Genomic DNA, 21,998 nt, shown 5'->3' with positions numbered 1-21,998 from the left:
AACACTGAGGTAGCCACTAGAAAAACTAGCATGAGCTCTCAGCTCTCGTTTTCACATAAACTTGTGTAAATTAAAAAGCTAACATATGTCACAGTGCTACCTTTTTCATTTACATCAGTTTACGTTGAGAGGTCATCCTAATTTTAAAGGCGGGACTACCAAAAAATAAACAAGTTGTCTGGCTCCTTTAATGGGTAACATAAAAGTTTTAGTGAAATAGTGGCTACTCAGTATTTTATTAAAATCATATGGTTGTCTTAACAAGATCATTTCAGCTTACAGTGGTGGAAAGTTGGTAGTTAACCTAAAACATCTGACTAACTTTCCGGCTTTACTGTGCACTGTAATTAATTTATGTACAAACCCTCAGAAGCCAAATTATTCAAAATACCATCTCTAGACATTCCAAAATTAAATAAGCTCACATGCTGCCACGAACCCTATTACAGCATTTACATTAAAGCAGATTTAGCACAAAGACAAAAGGCGTTTACAGATGTTTACTACACCATGAGCAAAAGTATCTTAACTGCACCTATAAAGTCCTGTAATCTACTTCATTCCTTACAAAAACATAATTTAACCTTCTGTCAGCACAGAGCAAATCATTATCATCAAGCGGCTGATGCTGTCAAAACAAACAAAACATGAGCAACCTGACAAATTTTGAAAGACAGAGAGATAGAATTTACAACACACTTCCCTTTTTCTCTCTCTGTCCTCCTACTGTCCCACCCCCATCCGTGCAGTGACATCATCACAAACCATCTGTAATTAACAAACCATCTCCAAACAGCCACAAGGTTATATTTTCCAGCAACTTACACAATTAGTCAAATCAAAAGAGAAAAACATCATGTTAAATAGCAAAGGTATAAAACTCACCCGACATTTGTACCCAGAGTAAAGTGTTACTATTCTTTTATGCAAGCCACTGATATCTATCTATCTATCTATCTATCTATCTGTCTATCTGTCTATCTATCTATCTATCTTCACTCACTGTAATATTCCCAACCAGAGCTGCCCTGAACTATGGCTTTTGTTCCAGACTGACAGACCTCTTGGTATGACCTCATGTGAGGGCGTTGGTGCAAATAGCAAACACATATGCATGCTTAAGCAAGACACGTGCATGCACACACACATACTGACAGATACAGGCGAAATTCCTTTAGTCCACATCTGTGGAGAGACACAAAATGTGTGGTGCTCAAGGATTACAGGGCAAATACATAGAGAGAAAGTTTCCCTTTCTTCTGTCCTCTAAATCTCACTCCTTATCACTTTGTGCACTACTCTCTCTTTGCTTTAATCTTTGTTTCCCTCTGGCTCTGGCATGTCGCTCTAAATGAGGTGCTAGGCTAAAACCTCTGACTGACAAGCACCAAGTGTTCAACTTTCATATGTTGTGGCTGCTGCAATAGAGCAGATATAGACTAAAGAGGGGGAGTGGGAAGTAATGGCAAAATGAGAAAGCAAAAACTAATCTAAAAAAGAACCCTAAATGGCACCAAGTGTGCATTGCAATGCATAACAAAAATAAACCTGTGTTTTACAATACACCAAACAGGCATTTCAAGACCCACCCAATGATATGGCAATTTAGGGTGAAAAAAAACAGATAAAATCCATTAGACAGTTTCAAATATATCTAGGCAAACATAAAAAAAAACATAAAAAACAGATGCCCCCAACTGTTTCATGATAATTGTATATTTATATTGGCTATAACAGATTGTTATTGCTATTATTGCATTTAATATAGTTAAAAACAGTCAAAATTCACAAATAATTTATTTGTTGTTAATAGCAGAAAATCAAGAATATGATAAATCATTTATCATTTCATTCATTTAAATCAAATAAATGTAAATCAAAGGCGGCAACCTTTGTCTGATGAAGAGCCGAGTGGCTCGAAACGTTACACGCTCTGTGTCAACATTTTTAATTTAATAAATTTGTATTTTTGGAGCCTTGGTGTTGCCGCCTTTGATTGACATTTATTTGCACTTTTTGCGGTTTTGGCTGAGCACCCAATTTAGAGAGATGTTCGTGCTTTTGTACAGTTTATTCATTTAAATCAAAACATCTAAACGTAGACTATTTAGGACTCACCTGCAGTCTGATGCTTCTTCTGGTTGCTCAGTTACAAGGGGAAAACTCTCCTCAGGTGCAGGGGGAAAAATCTCCTCAGGTACAGGTGGAAAACTCTCTTCAGGTGGAGGTGGAAAGTTGTCCTCTGGAGCAGGAGGGAAAGTGTCCTCAGAAGCAAGGGGGAAACTCTCCACAGGACCAGGGGGGAAACTATCCTCAGGAGCTGGGGGGAAAGTCTCCTCAGGACCAGGGGGGAAACTCTCCTCAGGAGCAGGGGGTAAAAACTCCCCTGTTGGGGTTCGGAATTCTAGCTCTGCCTGAGGCGAACCGAAGCTCTCAAATGGTCTGGAAAGACAAATAAATAGAAAAAGCAGATGAACAAATTATGCTTACTGTCTGTTTCAGTGCAAATGCCATATAGCTGGTATTCATGTAAGTGTATGTGGTGCCCTCAAACATAAGAAGCCCAGTGTGTGTTTGTGAGTGGGTATGAAAGGATTCTTTCTTGGCCCAAAGGGCACGAGTTGATGTCACTGTTGAGGTCACTCTCAGGAGATAATGGGCTGTCTTACTTGTACTTGGCTCCATTTTAACTCAAAATGACATTTGAGCATATAATATACTTTTTTACACACACACCTACATTCAAGGTTTTTTACACACACACCTACATTCATACAGTCCAGGTTTAGTGAGAAACTGTTCTAAGTAAATGTGAATTCAATATGCATCTGTGTGTATCAGTGAAAGCCTCTACAGTTTCCCTCAATCACTTTCATTAAAAAAAAATACAACACATCCGTATGAAAAGTACCTGTTGTCTGTAGATCCACATGTAGTCTCGTCTTTGTGCTCTGGAATGACCTGAGACATGGAGGCTGCCTCCTTTAGAACTCTGAGCCAATCAGACCCTTCAGAAGAGTTGACTTTATTTGACCTCTCAGGCACAAAGTTTGCACTGTCTGTACTGTCTGTCTGGGTGTCTGTACTGTCTTTAACCTGCACTGCTCCTGGGCCTGAACCCAGTAACCCATCATCTGCAGCTTGTGACACCATGTTGACTTTTTCTTCACTAGCTTCACTGTCATCTTTCTGTATTGCTTTTGCATTTGCAGGAGAGCTATTTGCTATTTCAGGGTGTTCCTCACTGCCACTTTTAAGTGTATCTGAGGAGCTTTTATGCTGCTCAATTGACTGTTGATTGACTGTGAAAGGAGGTTGAAGGCAATCCTGGGGATAAGTCACTACGCAGGAAGCAGTCTCAGGGCATAACAATGACACAACTTGGTCCATTTCAATCAAAACCCCATCAGTTGCTATTTCTATTGGCTGGTCAACATTACAGACTATTGATTCCTCTGAGGCAGATAAAGAGTGCGCCTCTACCTTGCTTTGGTTTTCTTTGGACATGCTTTCTTTCCCTACATTCTCTGACAAATTAGGTCCAGTCCCTTTGGAGAGTTCCATGTGACATTTTTCAGCGGTCTCATTTATCTGTTTACTTGTCTCTTCTTGAATTCCTTGTGGTTCTTGTCTGTCATTTGAAAAGGTGTCTTCTGCTTTCATAGTACCAATTTGGTTTTCAGTGCCTGAACAAGTTACTGCATGTTGTAGCTGCGTGAGCTGCTTTTCAGAACACAGTGTATGCTGTTTCTCTGTGTTTTGGGTGCCGTCTGGGAATTGCTCTGACAAATGCTTATTAAGCTGCTCCATCCTCCAGGCAGCTGTCTCGGATTCGGGAGTGGAATTAGGAGCATTGGGTTTTAATGCATCTTTAGAGGCCTGGTCCACACTTATCTCTTTTTCTTCTTTAATACTTTCCTCGAGAGCAGTGGCAGAAAAACGGGCTGTGTCACTGGAACACTGAGCATCAGAAGGCTGAAAAATTAACTCTTTCTCCTGCTGAAGCTGGGAAGGTTCTGCAGCAGACATCTGTGCAACTTCACTCACTGAATCAGGTCTGATCTCAGTGTTTCCAGTGTCTCCAGGGGTAACAAAGTCTAAATAATGCTCGTCTGTTTTAATTCCTTCTTCATAGTGTAAGACGCTGGGACTTGCAGAGAGCCCACTTGAGTGACTTACAGGAAGTTCTGCTCCTTTCTTAGTCGCAAGGGTTTTGTTCCACACATTTCCATACTCATCCGCACTGACCTGTGAATTGGAACAGTCTGCATGTTTATTCACACTTTCCTGTGATGCTGAGATGACAAACTGTTTAACCTCGAGAGCCTTTATAACTCTTTTGAATTCGGAAGTTTCAGATCCTGACACTGCATTCACAGGCAAGTTAGGAGCTGGTTGTGTTTGGGTTTCACTTAAAGTGCTCTCACCACAAACATGAGATTTCTCACCTCTTAGTTCTTTTGTTGGTATACTAAGATCTTCATTCTGTGGACAAATACTGTCAACATTAAAATCTCTGTGATGGCCCTCCACTAGTTCAGCACTCTCTGATGTGCTGTCTGGGGAACTTTTGGCCTCTGCACTACAATACACAGTCACTTTCTCCTGTTTTTCACTTGCATCAGCATCTGCATGATTATTGGTCTCAGCATTTTTTAATGCACAGCTTTTACCCAGACTTAACACTGCTTCTGGGGCACTGATAAACATTTGTTGCTGCTGGAGCTCTTGGGACTGTGGAAATGCCAAATCTGACTGTCTCAAAGCCACCGAAGTCTGATCAATGACTGGAAGAGATTTTTCAGTTGGTGGCCCACTGTGATCCACAGTCTTTTCTATAGTGCCTTTGAAGATTACACCAGAATCAGGCACAGAACTGGACAGAAATTTTCCTTTTGGAATAGTTTCATTTATTAGATTTTCTTCTGGTATTTCGAAGAGCTTCATTAATGTCTGGTTCTCTCCTCGAGTTTGATCCATATTTTCTTTTACACTCTCATCTTGTTTTTGAGAATTATTTGTGCATTCTTTACTGTCATTTTCTGTGATGGAATTCTCATGTTCTTGCACACATTCCTTGTTTTTTTCTTCACTCATTCCCTGCCTGAATGCTTCAGATAAATTTGTCTTTATTTTTACATTGTCTACAGACACACGTTGGACAGGTTCTTCAGACATACGTGTTCCAAGTTTGTCCTCTAAAGGCATCAGGAGAGAATCACATATGATGTCATCTTTAGGAGTTTGTTGTTTTATCAGTGTAATTTGGGAATGAAGCATTTTATCAGCACAGGGTACTTCAGAAGTATTTGTTTTTTCTCTGCTGTCTTTCAGCTCTCTAAAAGCCATTTCCTCTTGTTCCTTCCATCTGTCCTGCTCCATATTTTTCTGTTCATTTCCGTCTTCTTGAGAGATACTTTCTTCTTGTTTTGAGCTGGCTTTTTCTTGAGTATCTTTTGCACAGTTGTTGTTGTGCTCCTCTCTCTTTACTTGCCTACCTTCAGATGTGTCTTTATTAACAACTTCATCATCTGATATAACACTTGTAGGGGCTTTGCATGAATTATCCTCAAGTTTAGAATTTGCATTTGCTTTTCTCTTCTCTTCTCTAACAATCTTCAATTGCACAGTGTCGTTAAATTCTTCATTCTCTTTCATCTTCGTATTTCCAACAATATCTGGTTTCTTTGACATTAGCAGAGAACCACCTGCCTGTTCTGGTCTGTCAGTTGTGAGAAGAAGGGATCCAGATGATGCTGCAGTTTCCTGTGCAGAGGCACCAACAGTGTATGGCGGGTGATTGGCATTTTGTTTGCTTAACATGTCTTCGTTAGCATCTAGATTAGTTTTGTCTGCAATATTCTTTACAATCTCTGGGTCAGACTCACAAACGCATTTTACACTGCAATGCTCTCTAGTTTCTGCTACAGCAATATCACAATCACTAATAGACTCACAGTGACTCAGCATTGGGCCTGGAGCCTTTAGTACAATGACAGACACATCCCTGGCAACACTGTTAGTGCTTTGTGTGGTTGATGAGGAAAGATCCCTTTGTGCTGGCACTGTAATCTCCACTGCAGTAAGAGAGGGGACTGCTTCATCCTCAGCATCCATTCCATCACTTTTCATCATTTCAGCACTGAACTGTGATTCAGTCTGACATGGCTCAACATCTGCATACGTATCTACTTTTGGCAAAAGTGGCATCTCTGAGGTTTCAGTGGGCTGTTCGGTGGTAAAATTCTTGTCTTGATAAGTGCTGTCTGCGTCTAGGACTGCGGTTTGAGGCAATAAGCTGGTTTTTACCTCTGACCCCTCTTCACATGTGTATTTTGACTGCTTTCCTTGACTGTCATTCACAAGATTCTTTGAATTATTGGGAAATTTGGTTTCTATACCACCTGCTTCGGGTAATCCATATCCCTTTGTTTCATCTGTCTCTTCAATTTGGTTTATCTGTTCAACTTTTGCAGAGACAGCATTGTCAGCATGCACAAGATCTACAGCAAGGCTGCAATTATGACCCTCTTGTTCTGAAACATCCTGTAATAAAACACTATTCTTTTCAGAGGATGCTGACTCATTGTGACTGATTTGAGTTGTATTCAAAGCTTCTTTATATTCTTCCTCCTCTTTAATTGCTTTAATTTCCTCTCGAGTTTCATTACCCACATCCTTTGTTTCTGTAACACCGGCGGTCTCATCTGCAGTTGACAGTGATGAAAATTTAACAGGATTACTCTTGCTGGCATCAGGAGTTTCATCTGTCACTTTTCCACTTTCTTCACAACCACCCATATTTACATAAACATTTTCTTCAGGATTTACAGTAGCCTCACCCTGCTCCTGAGATGTTGTTTCTGTGCAGTTCTTCGGCTTTTCACTCTTTATTTCCTCTTGTTCCACTTTTGCTATTTGTTGACAATTTTCTTCCCCTTTACATTCTTCCTGAGATGTTTCATTTTTCACACTGGATTCCTCCTCTGCTATTGCATCCAGTACAGTAGTTCTTTGAGCCACCTCTGGTTCTGTCTGAGATGGAAGTTCTGCTTTGCTGATGCTGAGAAAACCTACAAAGTTGAAGCTAGCCTCTTTTACTGGATGACGCAAACTTTCAAATACCATGAGTGGGGGCAGAGAAGCACACTCAGTCATTTGGCATGTCAATGCAGCATCCTTTTGGTCCTTAAAAGAGCTCTGCAAACCTTTCGAAGGCAAATGCCCTTCCATTTTAGTACAACATCCAGTGATATCCCTCATGTTCTCTTGCAGATTAGTTGATTGAGATGTGTCTTCTCTTGTAAGAATTGTTTCTTGTTTTTGTTGCTGTGACTCAGTCTTGATGGATGTGTCACAGTTTGCGGATTTAGTTTGTAAAGCACTCTGTACCTGTTGATTGTTGGCTTGCACAGCAAGGCTTTCGCTTTTTGAAGAATTTGCTGGTGGAAGTAATAAATCACTGCCTGGCAGTTCTGCTCCTGATGCACTTGGGCTCGAATTCTGATTAGCCTTGTCCTCTCTCTGCGCTTCAGCCTCTGTAGAGTTTATGAGGGAAAGAGGAGGGGGTGGGCTGATGGAGTCGCAGTCGTTTATTCGATTGATGGTCAGAGGAAACAGGGCTGTGCCTGTTGTGACAGGATGGATGAAGTCACTCCTGTCTTCTGGTGCCGTTTGTGATGCTGTGATGCGATGGGATGGACACGTCTCTTTCACTGTCTCTGTCTGTGACACCCTGCCGGCATGTGCTGCGTTCTCTGCTCCGCCTTCGCTTGTCTCTTTCTCCTCCTTTTCACTCTCTCCTTTTTTCTCTTTTGATAGGGAACTCTCCACCTTCCAGTCACATGTCCCAAGGATGCCTGGAGAGGAACAGGTGACCGCTGCTTTATCTTCTGTGCTAACCGTGCCTGTATCCTTGTCTCCGGCTAGAAAGAGTGCAGTCGGCAGACCCCCTCCCTTTTTCTCGTTCTCCGTCGACTTCTTTGGGGCTATTTTATTGCCACAGCTCTCCTCTGTCGTCTCCTCTATCTGAACAGGTGAGCATTTAATCTTCGGAAAAATTAATAAGGTGCATTCTTGCCCCTCTTCAGCAGTAATTTCACTCAGCGTTCCCTCTGAGCTTGGAGACTCATCCGTGTCCAGCACTGCCGATTCTCTCTCTGCTGCTTGTACTATTATTGCGGCACTTTGAAATGCATCATCTCTCTTCTTCTCTCCCTCACTTTCTATCATTTCTGGCATTGTGGGTGTTGTTTGTAGCAATGTGGAGGCAGCGGACTCTGCTGAAGCCCGTTCAAGGGCACTCTCTTCCTCCTCCTCCTCTTCTGTACGAGCTCGGCTTGGAGAGTGTGAATTCCCCCACACTGGTGCGTGTGTGCCAGCTCCACCGCCTAAAAGAGGTCCATTCTCCTGTTCCGGTGGCTGTTTCTCTAAGTCACATCTCCCTTTGGGCTCATATTCAGAGTCTGTTTTAGCTTTGCAGAAATCAATCACAACAGCAGATGCATCAGACACATTTTTCTCATGTTTGACTTCCCCGGTGGTACAGTGGTATATGGTTTCAACTACTGATATTGATTTGTAGGGTCCATCTGTCTGATCCTGGTCATCATGTTGCTGAAGCCCCTGCAGAGGGTGTAGTATTTTGGCTGAAAGATTATCAGCCAGAGTAAGATGAGCTTGGTGAACCTCGAGTACTGATGGTGGGGACCACATCAATTGTTTATCCTCACGACACAGCTGTTCTGGAAGTTGTAATTCCTGTTTTTGATTCTCAAGGCTTGATCCTACATTTGTCTTTGTTTTTATCTCTTCACTTATCTGTTGCCGTGTCCCTGACTCCACCTGTTTCTGTATGTTTGGTTGTACACTTATTTTAGCTTCTGAATCCCACGTGTCACCAGCATGTTTATCCATATGCGTGGACGGACATGGCAGTAAATCACTAATCATCTGACTATGCATCTCTGCATTTTCAATCATCTGTGTAGCTGTTGCAGAATTGATGACATATTTGTTCACAAGATTTGCCTCTTTAATAGCCACTGTTTCACTGAGTCCTACAACATCATCCAGAGAGCATTTCGAATTGCAGGCATCTTGTATTGATTGATCTGGGGTAAGTGCTTCCTTTGCTACATCCTTCTCTGATGCTGTTTGTGTACCTGTCCATGTGCTATGTGTTGTTTGTTGAACAGCTATGCTCTCAGCTGTGTCTATTTTTGGCTCAATAATTGACTTTGTTTGCTGTTCTGCCTCTGACAGCTGGCTAGATTCTTCTCTTGGGTTTTCTGTTATATTCTTGATGTTTCTGACATCCTTAGATTCAGCTGTACACATATTTCCTAGATCCTTTCCTAAAACATAATCTCTGAAGCTAAACACCCCCTCTTCACCTGCTGTTGAGTCATTTGTGTGTGCTCCATCATTTCCATGGCAACCTTGATGAAATTCAGCAAGTTTATGTGAAGATGAATCAAATGAATCCTCTTTTACTTCAGACATTTTAGTTTGTTCAGTTTTCTCATCCCTTCCGGGCAGGACTAAGGGAAAACACTTGTTCAGATCACCTGCAGTCCATGTGTCAATAATGGAGGATTTGCCAAGAGCTGCCATTTCATCTTCACATTCCTTAAAGGCTTCCTGGAGTTCATAATCTACTCGGACTAAAGGATTGAGAGACGGAACATCTTGCTGAGGTGTACTAGGCAAGTGAACCTGGGTCAGTGATGCAGATTCAGTAGAAACTTGGTCACCATCGCAGCTATCACCGATCATCAAAAAAGAGATATTATAATTAATTTCCTCTGAGAAACTTTCAGTTGTTCATTCCACACCAAACCAAAGCAATCCAGTCCAACTCATGCCAGAGACAGGATGAGAAGCCATGCACACAACAAACTAAGTGCTTTGAAAGCAGAAGAAACCAAACACGCACAACATTTCCTAATGAATATTTTGTAAACGTGATAAAAGGGAAATCTAAACTCATACATTCATTCATTTTGTTTTAGTCCCTTTTTTATCTAAGGGTCGCCACAGTGGAATAAACCGCCAACTTATCCAGCATATGTTTTACGGAAGCTCTTCCAGCTATAACCCATCATTGGGAAACATCCATACACACTAATTTACAGACATATACTACAGACATTTACCCAATTCACCTATACCACATGTTTTTGGACTTTTGGGAGAAACCTGAGCACCCGGAGGAAACCTACACAAAACTGAGGAGAACATGCAAACTCCACACAGAAATGTCAACTAACCCAGCTGGGGCTTGAACCAGCGACCTTCTTGTTGTGAGGCGATTGTGCTACACACTGCACCACCATGCAGCCAAGCTAAATTGCATGAGACTTTTTTTACCAATCATACCTTGAATTAATATTTTATTTCCAAGCTGAGTATGATAAAATTTTGTTTTCTTTCAAACATAACAAAATGTAGTGCATTAATTCATTGAATTAAAGCTATAGTTTACCTTAAACTGAAAAATTCTGTCATCATTTGTCCATTCATCGTGTTCAGTTTATTTTCTTCAGCTAAACACAAAATAAACTATTTTTGAAGAAAGCTGAAAACCAGAAAATGTCTTTCATAGTCTTTTTTTCCCTACTATGTATGTCAGCAGTTTTACAGTGATTTACAGCTTTCTTCCCAATATCTTTTTTTGTATTCAACAGGATAAAGAAACAGGATAAATAAAGGTTTGGAACTACTTAACAGCCCCTAACCTGATTTCACCAAGTAGGACATGTTCTTGTATCAACATTTATGATGATCCTGAAAAAAACCATTTCCAGCCAATCAGAATTATGAGATACTTTTATCGTTTATGTTAGGTTTAGACTTACGGTTAGATTTATGCACTTCTACATGAGTGGTATCCAACTATTATTTCCCTCTGATTTGGGATTAATTTACAGTTATGGTTGGGTTTAAGAGTAGGGAATAGGTATGGATTACATTTAAATGATGTTCCAGGATCAACATAGATGTTAACCCAGAATCGCATCGTACTTGGCAAAATCATGACGTGCACTTGAGGACTAGTAAATATTGTGCATAGTTTAAAATCTTCAGAATTATTTTATATACTCACAATAAGCTGACCATCAAGTGGTTCTAAACCTTAATATGTTTCTTTTTCTGTTGAACACAAATGATGGCATTTTAATTAGTGTTGGTAAAAGAAGTCATTGACTTCCACTGTACAAAAAAAATAAAAAAATACAAACGCTTGAAAGCATATTTTGTTTTCATCAGAAGAGAAAAGTAACATGCAATTTTCTAAGAGATTATAACAAGATGCTGAAAAATTATTGTAATTTTAAAAAGCTAAAATGAGAACATTTGCCAAGAGAAAGCCAAGAATGTCATAGCCTGAAGTCATGCTACATTTAAGAACAAGGTTAATGCATATACAGTTGAAATCAGAATTATTAAACCCCCTTTGATTTTTTTTTTTCTTTTTTAAATATTTCCCAAATAATGTTAACAGAGCAAAAAAAATTCACAGTACAGTATGTCTGATAACATTTTTCTCTTCTGGAGAAATTCTTATTTGTTTTATTTCTGCTAGAATAAAAGCAGTTTTGTTTTTTTTAAAGCATGTTAAGGTCAATATTATTAGCTAATTTAAGCTATATATTTTTCAATTATCTACAGAACAAACCATCATTCTACAATAACTTGCCTAATTAACCCAATTAACCTAGTTAAGCCTTTAAATGTCACTTTATAAGCTGTATAGAAGTGTCTTGAAAAATATCTAGTAAAATATTATTCACTGTTATCATGGAAAAGATTAAATAAATAAGTTTTTAGAAATGAGTTTTAAAACTATTATGTTTAGAAATGTGTTGAAAAAAAAATCTTCTCTCCGTTAAACAGAAATTGGGAAAAAAAATAAGGGGACTAATAATTCAGGGGGGTTAATAATTCTGACGTCAACTGTACGTATAACAGATAAGCACTAGCCAAAATGCTTCTAACAACCCTATTAGAGCACACATTAAACAGCCTGGTGAATCATAGATAGTGACTCTGTTTAATACGTTTTAGAAGCTGAAACATAGTCAGTGGCTATACTGTTGCAATAAAGTAGCTACAGTTGATCTAATATGACAACCATGCTTTCCACACACTGCCTCTCTCACCTTAGCATGCCTCCAGGGGAATTACTAGAACAGAGACAGCTTAGCTAACTCCTTTTCTTGCCTGTCATTTTAGACTAAAAATCTATCAATCACCTTCACCTCAAATGGAAATAAATGAAAGAGCAAAGACTCATGTGTTTCCTGATTGGACCACAGCGATCATGTGATCTGCCAGCTAGCTGATAAAAATGACAACAGGCTCAACCACGCAGCCTTTTTATTTTTTTTTAGTAAATGATTATGACTGGAAGCTGCCACTCCCATTTGTTTTATAACCCTTCTCTGGCATAACTGGAACATCAGACAGCTGTGTTGCAGTTTAAGATACAGCAATTATGCTTGCATGTACTAAAAACCAGAGGCCTTTTGGCATACAGTGTGTGTGCATGAGTAACAGAACTGCAGCCACTCCCTACTGTGTTTCAATACCCACAATCCTCTGTCCTCGCAGATGGTATATAATAATATTAACAACATAAATAGCATAAACACACTGAGTTTAGTTTGACATGACGAGCCATACTTGAGAGAAGCTAACCTTAGATATGCCCTTAAAACATGTCAACTATGAATGGAGATTGCATCTGTCTGTGTCAGCACAAGCCTATGCAATTGCAACCAGATGCGATAATGTGTTGATAACTCTCTCAACACGAAAAAAACTGAACACTGACACAAAACATACACACAAACCACATTCAAGCATGGCTTCCAGTTAAGGAGGACATCTCTCACGCTGCACATTAATATCTTGTGGTAAACCAATATCTTTCTTCTCATGCAAGGATGTTAAAAGCACTTCCAGCCTCCCAAACAAAAACCAACCAAGTGCTAGTTTAGTTCACAGCAAACCAACTCGATGAACTCGATGAAGCCAAACAGACCACCATCGCAGCTATCACAGCTTGTGTAAATATATTTTTTACTTGTGAAGAAGTTGTTCTGCTATATATTTTACATATAAGTATATGTAAAAGAGAATATGTTTCTGCGTTGTGCTTTGTATTTATCATTGAAGCATTGTTTCTCCTTGTAAACTACATAGAAATACATTCCCAAAATATTAACCCTTACTGAAAAACCACGTGTGCATTTTAAAATCATATGTGAAACATGTGCTCACACATTAAACTGTGGTTTAGAACATTTTTATGGTAAAGGGATCAGATGTTTTCACAAGTATCCACATTTGTTTAGATGTGAGCATATGGGTTTCACTCAAAAAAGGTTATTTCACATTTATTTAGCATATTTCATGTGGGATTTTTAACACGATTGCACATATGAAACTCATGCAAAGATCATGTAGTTTTTCTATAAGGATTGAGAAAAATGTAAATGCTTTTTTTAATTGACAGTTAAATTCACTGATAAAATTATACAAACAAAAATGTTGCACAAACTCTGTTCAAGTTAGAAAGAAAATGTATATAGCATGAATTTATGTTTCTGGAGAAAGATATGATTTGGTTTTATTTATTTTTCATTGTATAAAGTTAAGTTAATACTTTAAACCATTAATAAAAATATAAAAAATAATATTTGTAATCTAGATTTATAAAATGCATGCTGTTTTATTTATAATTTGCCAAAAAAAATAATAATTTTATACTGGACAATATATTTCAAGTGTAGCTGAAATGCAACTAAAAAGCTTTAAAAAGTTTACAAGTTTTGTACATATTAGTACAAAACATTTACACTGCACACTTCAAAAATCACACCCAAAACACAAAATGGAGCTAAAGAGATCTCACATAAAATATATCCATGATTAAACTTTTTGTAAATTATCTATGTCTGTCTCTTATGCCATAACAGACTAGTATCTCTCTATCTCCATTTTCATTATTCCTCTGTTACCTCTTCATGAGGCCCACTACTGGTGAACTGGCCTCCATGTAATGCTCTAGGCCTGCCAGCAGAGGGTTGGCAGTGCCACCCAGTGCCACAGTCTCATTCTTCATATCACCCAAGCTCACCTGCTCACTATACACACACACATACATACATACAGGTATAGAAATTATTATTTCCCTATACTCGTAAAACAATTTAAATTACCATTGTGTATGAAATGTGCTATATTGTATAGATAAACTTGCGTTGCCTAATAAGTCCAGTAATAAGTGATGCATCTTATAAAGTATTTTGTGATAAATTGGTCACACTTTACAATAAGGTTTATTAGTTAATTAATGCATGTACTAACATGAACAAACAATGAACAATACATTTACAACTGTATTTGTTCATGTTAGTTAACGTTAATTAATGAAAATACAGTAGCTCATTGTTAGTTTGTTAACTCATGGTGCATTAACTAATGTTAACAACCATGGACTTGGATGTTAATAATGAATTAGTAAATGTTCAATTATGATTAATAAATGCTGTACATGTGTTGTTCATGATTAGTTCATGTTAGTAAATGCATTAACTAATGAACCTTATTGTAAAGTGTTACCGATACATTTACTAATAAAATTACTTTAATAGTAATGAAATTACCTGGAAATTTCTACCAAATTCCTGTCATAGCTCTAAATAGTTTTGATTAAGTATTGCTCCATTACACTGAAAAAGACAGAATCCATAAAACAGTTCATATTTAATATTAAAATCATATAAAATAAAATATAAATGTCTGAAAATAAACCTTTGATAAAAGCATTTTGAAAGTCATTGGAGTGTTTCTAGACTCTACCACCTTACGTTGGCAAGAGTTGAGGCTCTTTTGTGGGCCTGCCAATTGTCCATTCAGTCAAGTTTTCCACAGGAATGAGTCAGAGATTAATGGAAAATATCCCTAGCCAAGCAAGTACATAGAAAGATCTTCAAAGAAAAAGTCCTGTGATTTGCTTTGATTGTGAAACACTATGAGATGAGATATAATCAAGAAAGTGTCAGAGTTTGATCCAATCTGTGGCTTCCAGTTTCAAGATTTACAGTATATGAATGTTTGTAATAGACAATTCATGGCACCTTAAAAATTATTTCAGCAAAATTCTAATAATCATGTAATACATTTTAATAAGCTGCTCAACCCTGTTCCTGGAGATCTACCTTCCTGCAAAGTTCAGCTTGAACCCTGATCAAATACACCTGAAACAATTTAATTAGGACCTGAACAGCACTTGATAATTACAGGCAGGTGTGGTTGAAATGGGTAGCAACTGAAATCTGCAGGAAAGTAGATCTCCAGGAACAGGGTTGAACACCCCTGATGTACACTGTAAAAAAATTATAAGATCAAATATCTATGGCAGCATAATTTTATAAGTTACAATATACTAAAAACATAAGTTAGAACATTATTACCTTGGTTATTGATTTGCCTAAAAAATTGAGGCAACCAGGATTTTTTACAGTGTACTCACCTTAAAGTTTTTCCAAACCTGTTTGAGACATTTCTGGAAAAATATTTGCTCTTGAAAGTCATTCAAGTTTGGATATGATGCAATCTCGCAAATTCTATTTTTTTTTTCTTGCTAGTTTTTTATCTTACATTTGACAATTTTAGCTTTTTACCTCAAATCAATGATGTGCTTCATTCATTCATTTTCTTTTTAGCTTAGTCCCTTATTTATCAGGGGTCACCACAGCGGAATGAACCACCAACTACTACGGCATATGTTTTATGCAACGGATGCCCTTCCAGCCATAAGCCAGAACTGGGATACACCCATACACGAAATTATGTGCTTGTTTCACTAAACTAAGGTATAATCAAAACGTAGCAAATATCTGAGATAATTATCTTTTTTTATCCCTAAATTGAGTTTAGAATTTGTGATTCTATGAAATATTAATAAAATGCGATTCAGGGTTAGAATTTCAAGAATAAAAAAGTCGGACTCGTGAAATATAAACTCAGAATAACAAGATTTAAACCCAGAATGAAATCTCACAAATTTATCTTCAGAGTTAGAATTTTGGAAAAAAATGTCAGATTTTTTAAAAACATAAACTCATAAATTGCAGGATTTAAAAAAAGTGTCATAAGATGTAAAATTAAACTTAAATAAAAGGCTTATTATTGCACAGTTTTGACTTATATCACACTATTCTAATATCTCATGACTCATGAGACTCTTCTGTGAGTAGAACATTAACTCAATCATCTTTCAAAAAAAAAATGTTATCCATATCAGAGAGCCACTTCAATTTTCTCTAAAATGCAAAACCTACAAACAAAAGTTTTCGTTTACCTGTACACATGTATGCAAAACATAACTGACAGGCAGAAAAATTTGCATCAGATGTGAACAACTTTTCAAAAGAATCTACCGTCCTGTTGTAACTTGCCCGTTGCCAAGATTCAGTTGATAAACCTATACACCTCAGTGCATCACTCTTAAGGAAATACAGTAAGTGTGGGTGTGTGTGTGTGTTTATCTGTGTGTCTGTGCCTGAGTCTTTGTGTAAAACAATCAAATGTTGAGACATACCCAAGTGTGGTTCCCCAGGTGAGATTGAGCTCAGTACTGAGGTCGAGGTCTAAGCTGGGCAGCAGATCATGAGGAAACTCCAGCTCCTCTTTATCCTCCTCTCCTTGTCTTCCAGGCTTCTCTTCCTCGTCAGCAGTCACCTGTGTCTCCGCTGTGATGGACTCAGGGTGGACAGATCCGTTCTCAGTGGCGGCAGATTTCTCCTTCGGCGGGCTCACCTTGTCAGTGTGGACTGCAGCCTGAGAAACACAATAAATGGAGTTAGAGCTCAGACCACAGCAATCTGTTTTTAATCAGCTCTGTAAATCACTCACAGCAGCTGCACACACCAAAATGGCTCACTTGCCACTTGGAGAACAAGTTGTTTAAACCAAGATTAGGTTTCTTTAAGTATACAGGGTTTGACATTTAACATCAAAGAAAATACACCTACCATGACAATAAAAACCCAGAGGTGATTTTGACAGCACACCCTAATCATTTATCATTGTGCCATTTGTACTTTCAGAAAACTCTTTAAAAAAATAAACATGCTTTCAGCGAATCCACCATTTCAGCTGGGCCCTGAGGATCAGTTCAGACATGCTCATTTCCCCGAGAACAGGCTTGTGATTAGACCACATTCGATATAAAGCCAAAAAAGTATTTTAAAGTCTTAAGTTATATCATGTCACAAGTGTCATTGCAATTTTGATCAAATTTTAATTTGAAATGAAATGGCATCCAAACGGCATCTTTCCGGAGCCAAAAAAGGAAGAAAAGCAGAGGAAGAAAAGGAAGCTCAAGGTAAGTTCTGCTATGCATAATACATTATTTAGTAGTGTATTAGGACTTGTTTTAATAAATGCAATGATGCCCAAATAGGCCACATTCAGCATGTTTTATTAAATAATCTATTAATTATCTATCAGGTTTCCCCCTCATTTTGTCAAAATCGAATTTTACTGACTGTCCAACATCTAATGCAATGTTTTGTTTGTGTAAATCTCTGTGTAAAAACAAGCTAAAATGTCTCCTGCATTTCTAGTTAGTTATGCATGTATTTGCATTATATTATTTTACAAAAAAAATGCATTTGATTCATGCTTTATTTGTATAGGTCATACTTTACTTTATTCAGTGTTTTCTGGCTTTATCCAAGTAAATCTAAGTAAATATTTGTACATGTGTATTATAGGTTAAACATGTTACAGTTAATAAAAATGTATACATTTAAATATTTAAATAGTATTTTTTGTGCTTTCTTCTCACTGTTTTTACACAAGTGGGCCCAATTTTTTTTATCTCGTCTATGGGCCCTCAAGCCTACCGGCCAGCACTGGATATGAATAAGAATTTTATGCATGCTTATGAAAACTGTTATTAAGTGTCATTTGCTCAGTTATGTCATTTTAAATGTTATGGTGACATTGTCTTTGTTATGACAATTTGGCATAAACAAATATATCATAATCTGTCTTTTATGACAACTTGGCACTACCAAGACAAAACCTGTCATAGATCTGTCATAAAATATTTGTCATTAGTATTTTTCTTGACCTCAACTAGAGTGGTTCAAATTGATACGTAATTAAATGTTAAAGACACTGTTATAAAATTATTTTTACAGAGTACTGACATTTTAAATGATTCAAGAGTTCACACTAAGCTGATGATTGATTATAAAGCATGTTTGGCATGCTGTTCTGGGAGAGAGCCCTGAGTTCATAAGATCCTTGAGCCCAGGGCTCCCTCCCGTTTGCAGGGCAAGAGGGGAGTTTGAGCTCAGGTAGATCTCGAGAACTCCCCTGCTTGTGTATGGCAAATGCAAATTAGGAATTACTATGGAGAGATATATTGCTGATTAAGCTCTCATCTATGGTGTCGATTTGGTTTGGTCAATTTACTTATGTTATGTCTTTGGCCAGTGGGAGGAAACCGAAGGGCCCGGGGGAAAACCACACAAACATATAATATTAACTTGTATATTAACTAACAAAAATATTAACTTGGCCGGGTAAAGACATGAACCAGTGACATTCTTGATGCGAGGCAACAGTGCTTACCACTGGGCCACCGTGCCGCCCTGTCAAGGAGAAGCGGAGGAGTGGGGGTGGAATGGGGGATTCTTCAAGACGAAGATGGCTAAGGTAAGCTGCTCTAGTTATGTATAGCTATTTAGAAATCATCTGATCATTAGTTAATGCAGGACCTGCCGCAGTCAATCATATGTTTAATTCACTGCTAAATGCCATTCCTTTGTAATTACTTATTAAATAAATGAATAAATGTTCCCTTTTTCAATAAAAATATAAAGATGCCATTTCCACTTTGAATAACATTTTGTAAAATGGATATTAAAATGTTTTTTTAATCATTAATGTCATTAAAAGAAATCTGTATTTTTCAGAGTATTCACCAGTTTTTTGTCTATATTTTTAGTAGCTGTGCACACCTATTGTTTCGTTGCAAATGAGGCTAAATGAGTGATTGTTCTGCCTTTACAGGTTTTACAACTCTCCTCTCCAAATGAAATAGGATAGCTGAACTAGTTGCCACAGTTTAAACACTGAATGCATTCTCAAGCGTTTTGAATTGTTACAAATCTTAGTTATTGTTTGTGATATTTAAAAACTAATTCTAAATAAAAATTGCATCAATTTATTTTTTGTGTACATCACTATTAAAATATGTTATTTTTATTTCAGAAAAATATGTTCTGAAATATAAAAAAATGTAAATTATCAGCATACATATTTACATTTTATTTTGGCAAATTACAAATTATAAAGCATACTTGTGAATTTTGGAAAATATACTGTAATTGTCAAAATGATCTATATTTATTTTATGCCCAAAATTATTATAATATTTAGAAAAGATCAAGCAAAGAACTCTAAAGGTGGTTTCCTCGATATTTAGATTTTTTGAACCCTCAAATTCCAGATTTTATAAATATCACCTGATCCAAACAAAAAATACATTAATGAAAAGATCATTTAAAAATATCGCTTGATCCAAACAAATATATAAATAGAAATATCGCCAGATCCAAACAAACCATACATCAACGAAAAGATAATTTATTTAGTTTATTCAGATGATCTATAAATAAAAGTTTCCAAAAACTGACCCTTATGACTGATTTTGTGGTCCAGGGTCACATTTATTTAAAATCCTGATGTTATTTTTAAAAAAGTGACATCACAGAAATTACATCACAATTAGAGATACGATATGCTATCTTTCAAACTTTCATTTGCATAACAAACACTCTGATTTAGAGTAAGAGAGAACCAAATCCCTCGAAAGCACAGACTGATCTCAACCACACACACTCATTGATCAACACACTATGATTCACAGGCAAGTCCTTGTGCCGCAGCAGCAGATCATGTTGCAGGCACTCTGAACACAAGTCCCATTAGAGGTGCATTACAAAGGAGTTCCACGTCCTTTACCCATGCTTTTTTAGCATCTTTGACCCCAGCACACATATCTAATGCACGCAATACACACATGCATTCTTACCTTTACCAGAGGTTATGTGTTGTACTTTCTCAAAGCTGTAATGCACTGATCTACATTTCCAGGCCATTGTAAAGACAAACACCACTCAGTTTAAATCAGGTCAGAGTATCAAATGAAACTCTTCAATACATGTCCAGACAAAGTCAAAGGTTCCGATTCCATTTGCTTATTCAGACATTTAATTTGTGAAACAAACACAAGGGTTTCACATTTCATCAGCATTCGGTTGTGACAGATAACTGGGGTTTTGACAGAAAACGGCAAAACCCCTGAAGAACGGGATGCACTTCACACACCGGTGAACAATCACTGTACTGTATCGAAGTCTCCCAAAAGCTCTCTCCCACAGAGACTCAAATCAAAATTAAGACTCATTGTCTGTTAAACTACTCCAGGACTCGCCATTCTTACCTTGTATTTTATAGAAATTTCAAACATTCAAATATAGGCAAATGATGTCTTAAACCACAAGTAAAAATATGTTTGTATACACTATAATTAATGTTATGAATTAATATTAATTCATGTATTCATTCATTCATTCATTCAGGCCTATCAAAAACTACATTATAATAATTTAAGGGCAATGTGTGGAATTTAAGTGGAATCTATGGAATCTTGTTTTAGTCAAAAAATAATTGTGACTATGACAAAATTGTGATGTTTTTTGACTAAATTGAAGTTTATATCAGGACATTTATATCACATTATTGACAGAGACATTTTAAATATAACATCAGTTGTGATAAAATATCAGAACAAAAAGGTATAATAATATTAACTTTCTCATTTTATTTGCTTAAATATTACTTAATAACATTTAGTAGCATTGTACTATTGTTATAATTAATAGCTTAACTTGAGATAAGACACTGGTTTAAATACATTGGAAACACAATGGAGTATACATACAGTGCCCAGCATGAGTACACTCCATTTTGAAAATTAGTATTTTTTATGCATTTCTCAATGAATGTGGGTAATACATATTGGTGCATTTGAACAAAACAGATTTATTAATCATATATATTTATTAAAATAATATTTTAGTCGCAGAACAGCTTTAGAAATGCAAAGATAATCAATTTAAATTCATGCAAAATACTGCACAAAAATGCAAACTACAACATTTCAACAAAAGTGTATATATTTGTTTTGTGATGCTAATTTCAAGCATAATTGTAAATTATTTTGTTAGATTAGCTCCAGATTTGGCTTCAGTACTGACTAAACTAAAGTATATGCACAAATATAATATTGTAAAGCATCCTATAGAAAATATTTATTTAAATGAGAGATATGCGGGTGGAGAGCACTGTATATATAGTAATCGATGTCAATTCTACATCCGATAAAGGAGTAATTAATTGCTAATGCTTTTTTTACACAACAATGCTTTATATAACACATAAGCAAACCCAAATCAATAGCACAGATCAAACACTTTCAACCCTGATCATAAAAAATGACTTTTGTCTCCCTTTAACTGTACACGCTGTAAGACAATATTTATTCACACCTACACTTGAGTGTAATAGAATGATACCACATTTTATCTGCTTATTATATCATTTTTCATGGTTGGTTTCATGTTCCCCAACTTCCTGTTTCCTGTCTATGCTGTAAACCTCTACTTAAACCCTAAAACCTTCAATGAACCTTAAGCACCTTAAAAAATATTAACACTCACTGAGCTACATTTGACAGTGTGTGTAATATTTAAACTTAGGTTGTACAAAGACTTCTCTTACCCCTATATACAGCAAGCACACAAGGGCCTTGGATAATGAAAGGTAACCCAAATCATCTCTTTTTAAAAAAGGGTCCCTGTCTGCTTTTGTCCTTTGACCTACAGCATGAGTGGTCCTGAAAA

General features: G+C 37.0%; 1 protein-coding gene across 22 annotated transcripts in view; it reads right to left on the bottom strand.

The window, feature by feature from the left end:
* The window catches only part of tacc2 (transforming, acidic coiled-coil containing protein 2), a 99,650-nt gene that overhangs the window by 58,131 nt on the left and 19,521 nt on the right, over positions 1–21,998 (bottom strand). For 12 of the 22 annotated variants that reach the window (XM_073920940.1, XM_073920942.1, XM_073920941.1 and 9 more), the window contains exons 2-3: positions 16,616–16,854; positions 2,119–2,442 (exon numbers count right to left, since the gene is read on the bottom strand). In XM_073920940.1, the coding sequence (XP_073777041.1) occupies positions 2,119–2,442; positions 16,616–16,854 (563 nt within the window). Of the gene's footprint in view, positions 1–2,118; positions 2,443–2,911; positions 9,764–14,027; positions 14,154–16,615; positions 16,855–21,998 lie in introns of all 22 variants that reach the window. The other 10 variants (XM_073920939.1, XM_068213069.1, XM_073920931.1 and 7 more) reach the window with 1 other exon arrangement.

This window comes from Danio rerio, chromosome 13 (assembly GCF_049306965.1).
Source record: "Danio rerio strain Tuebingen ecotype United States chromosome 13, GRCz12tu, whole genome shotgun sequence".
Lineage (NCBI taxonomy): Eukaryota > Metazoa > Chordata > Actinopteri > Cypriniformes > Danionidae > Danio > Danio rerio.
This window is presented reverse-complemented; position numbering and strand designations above follow the sequence as displayed.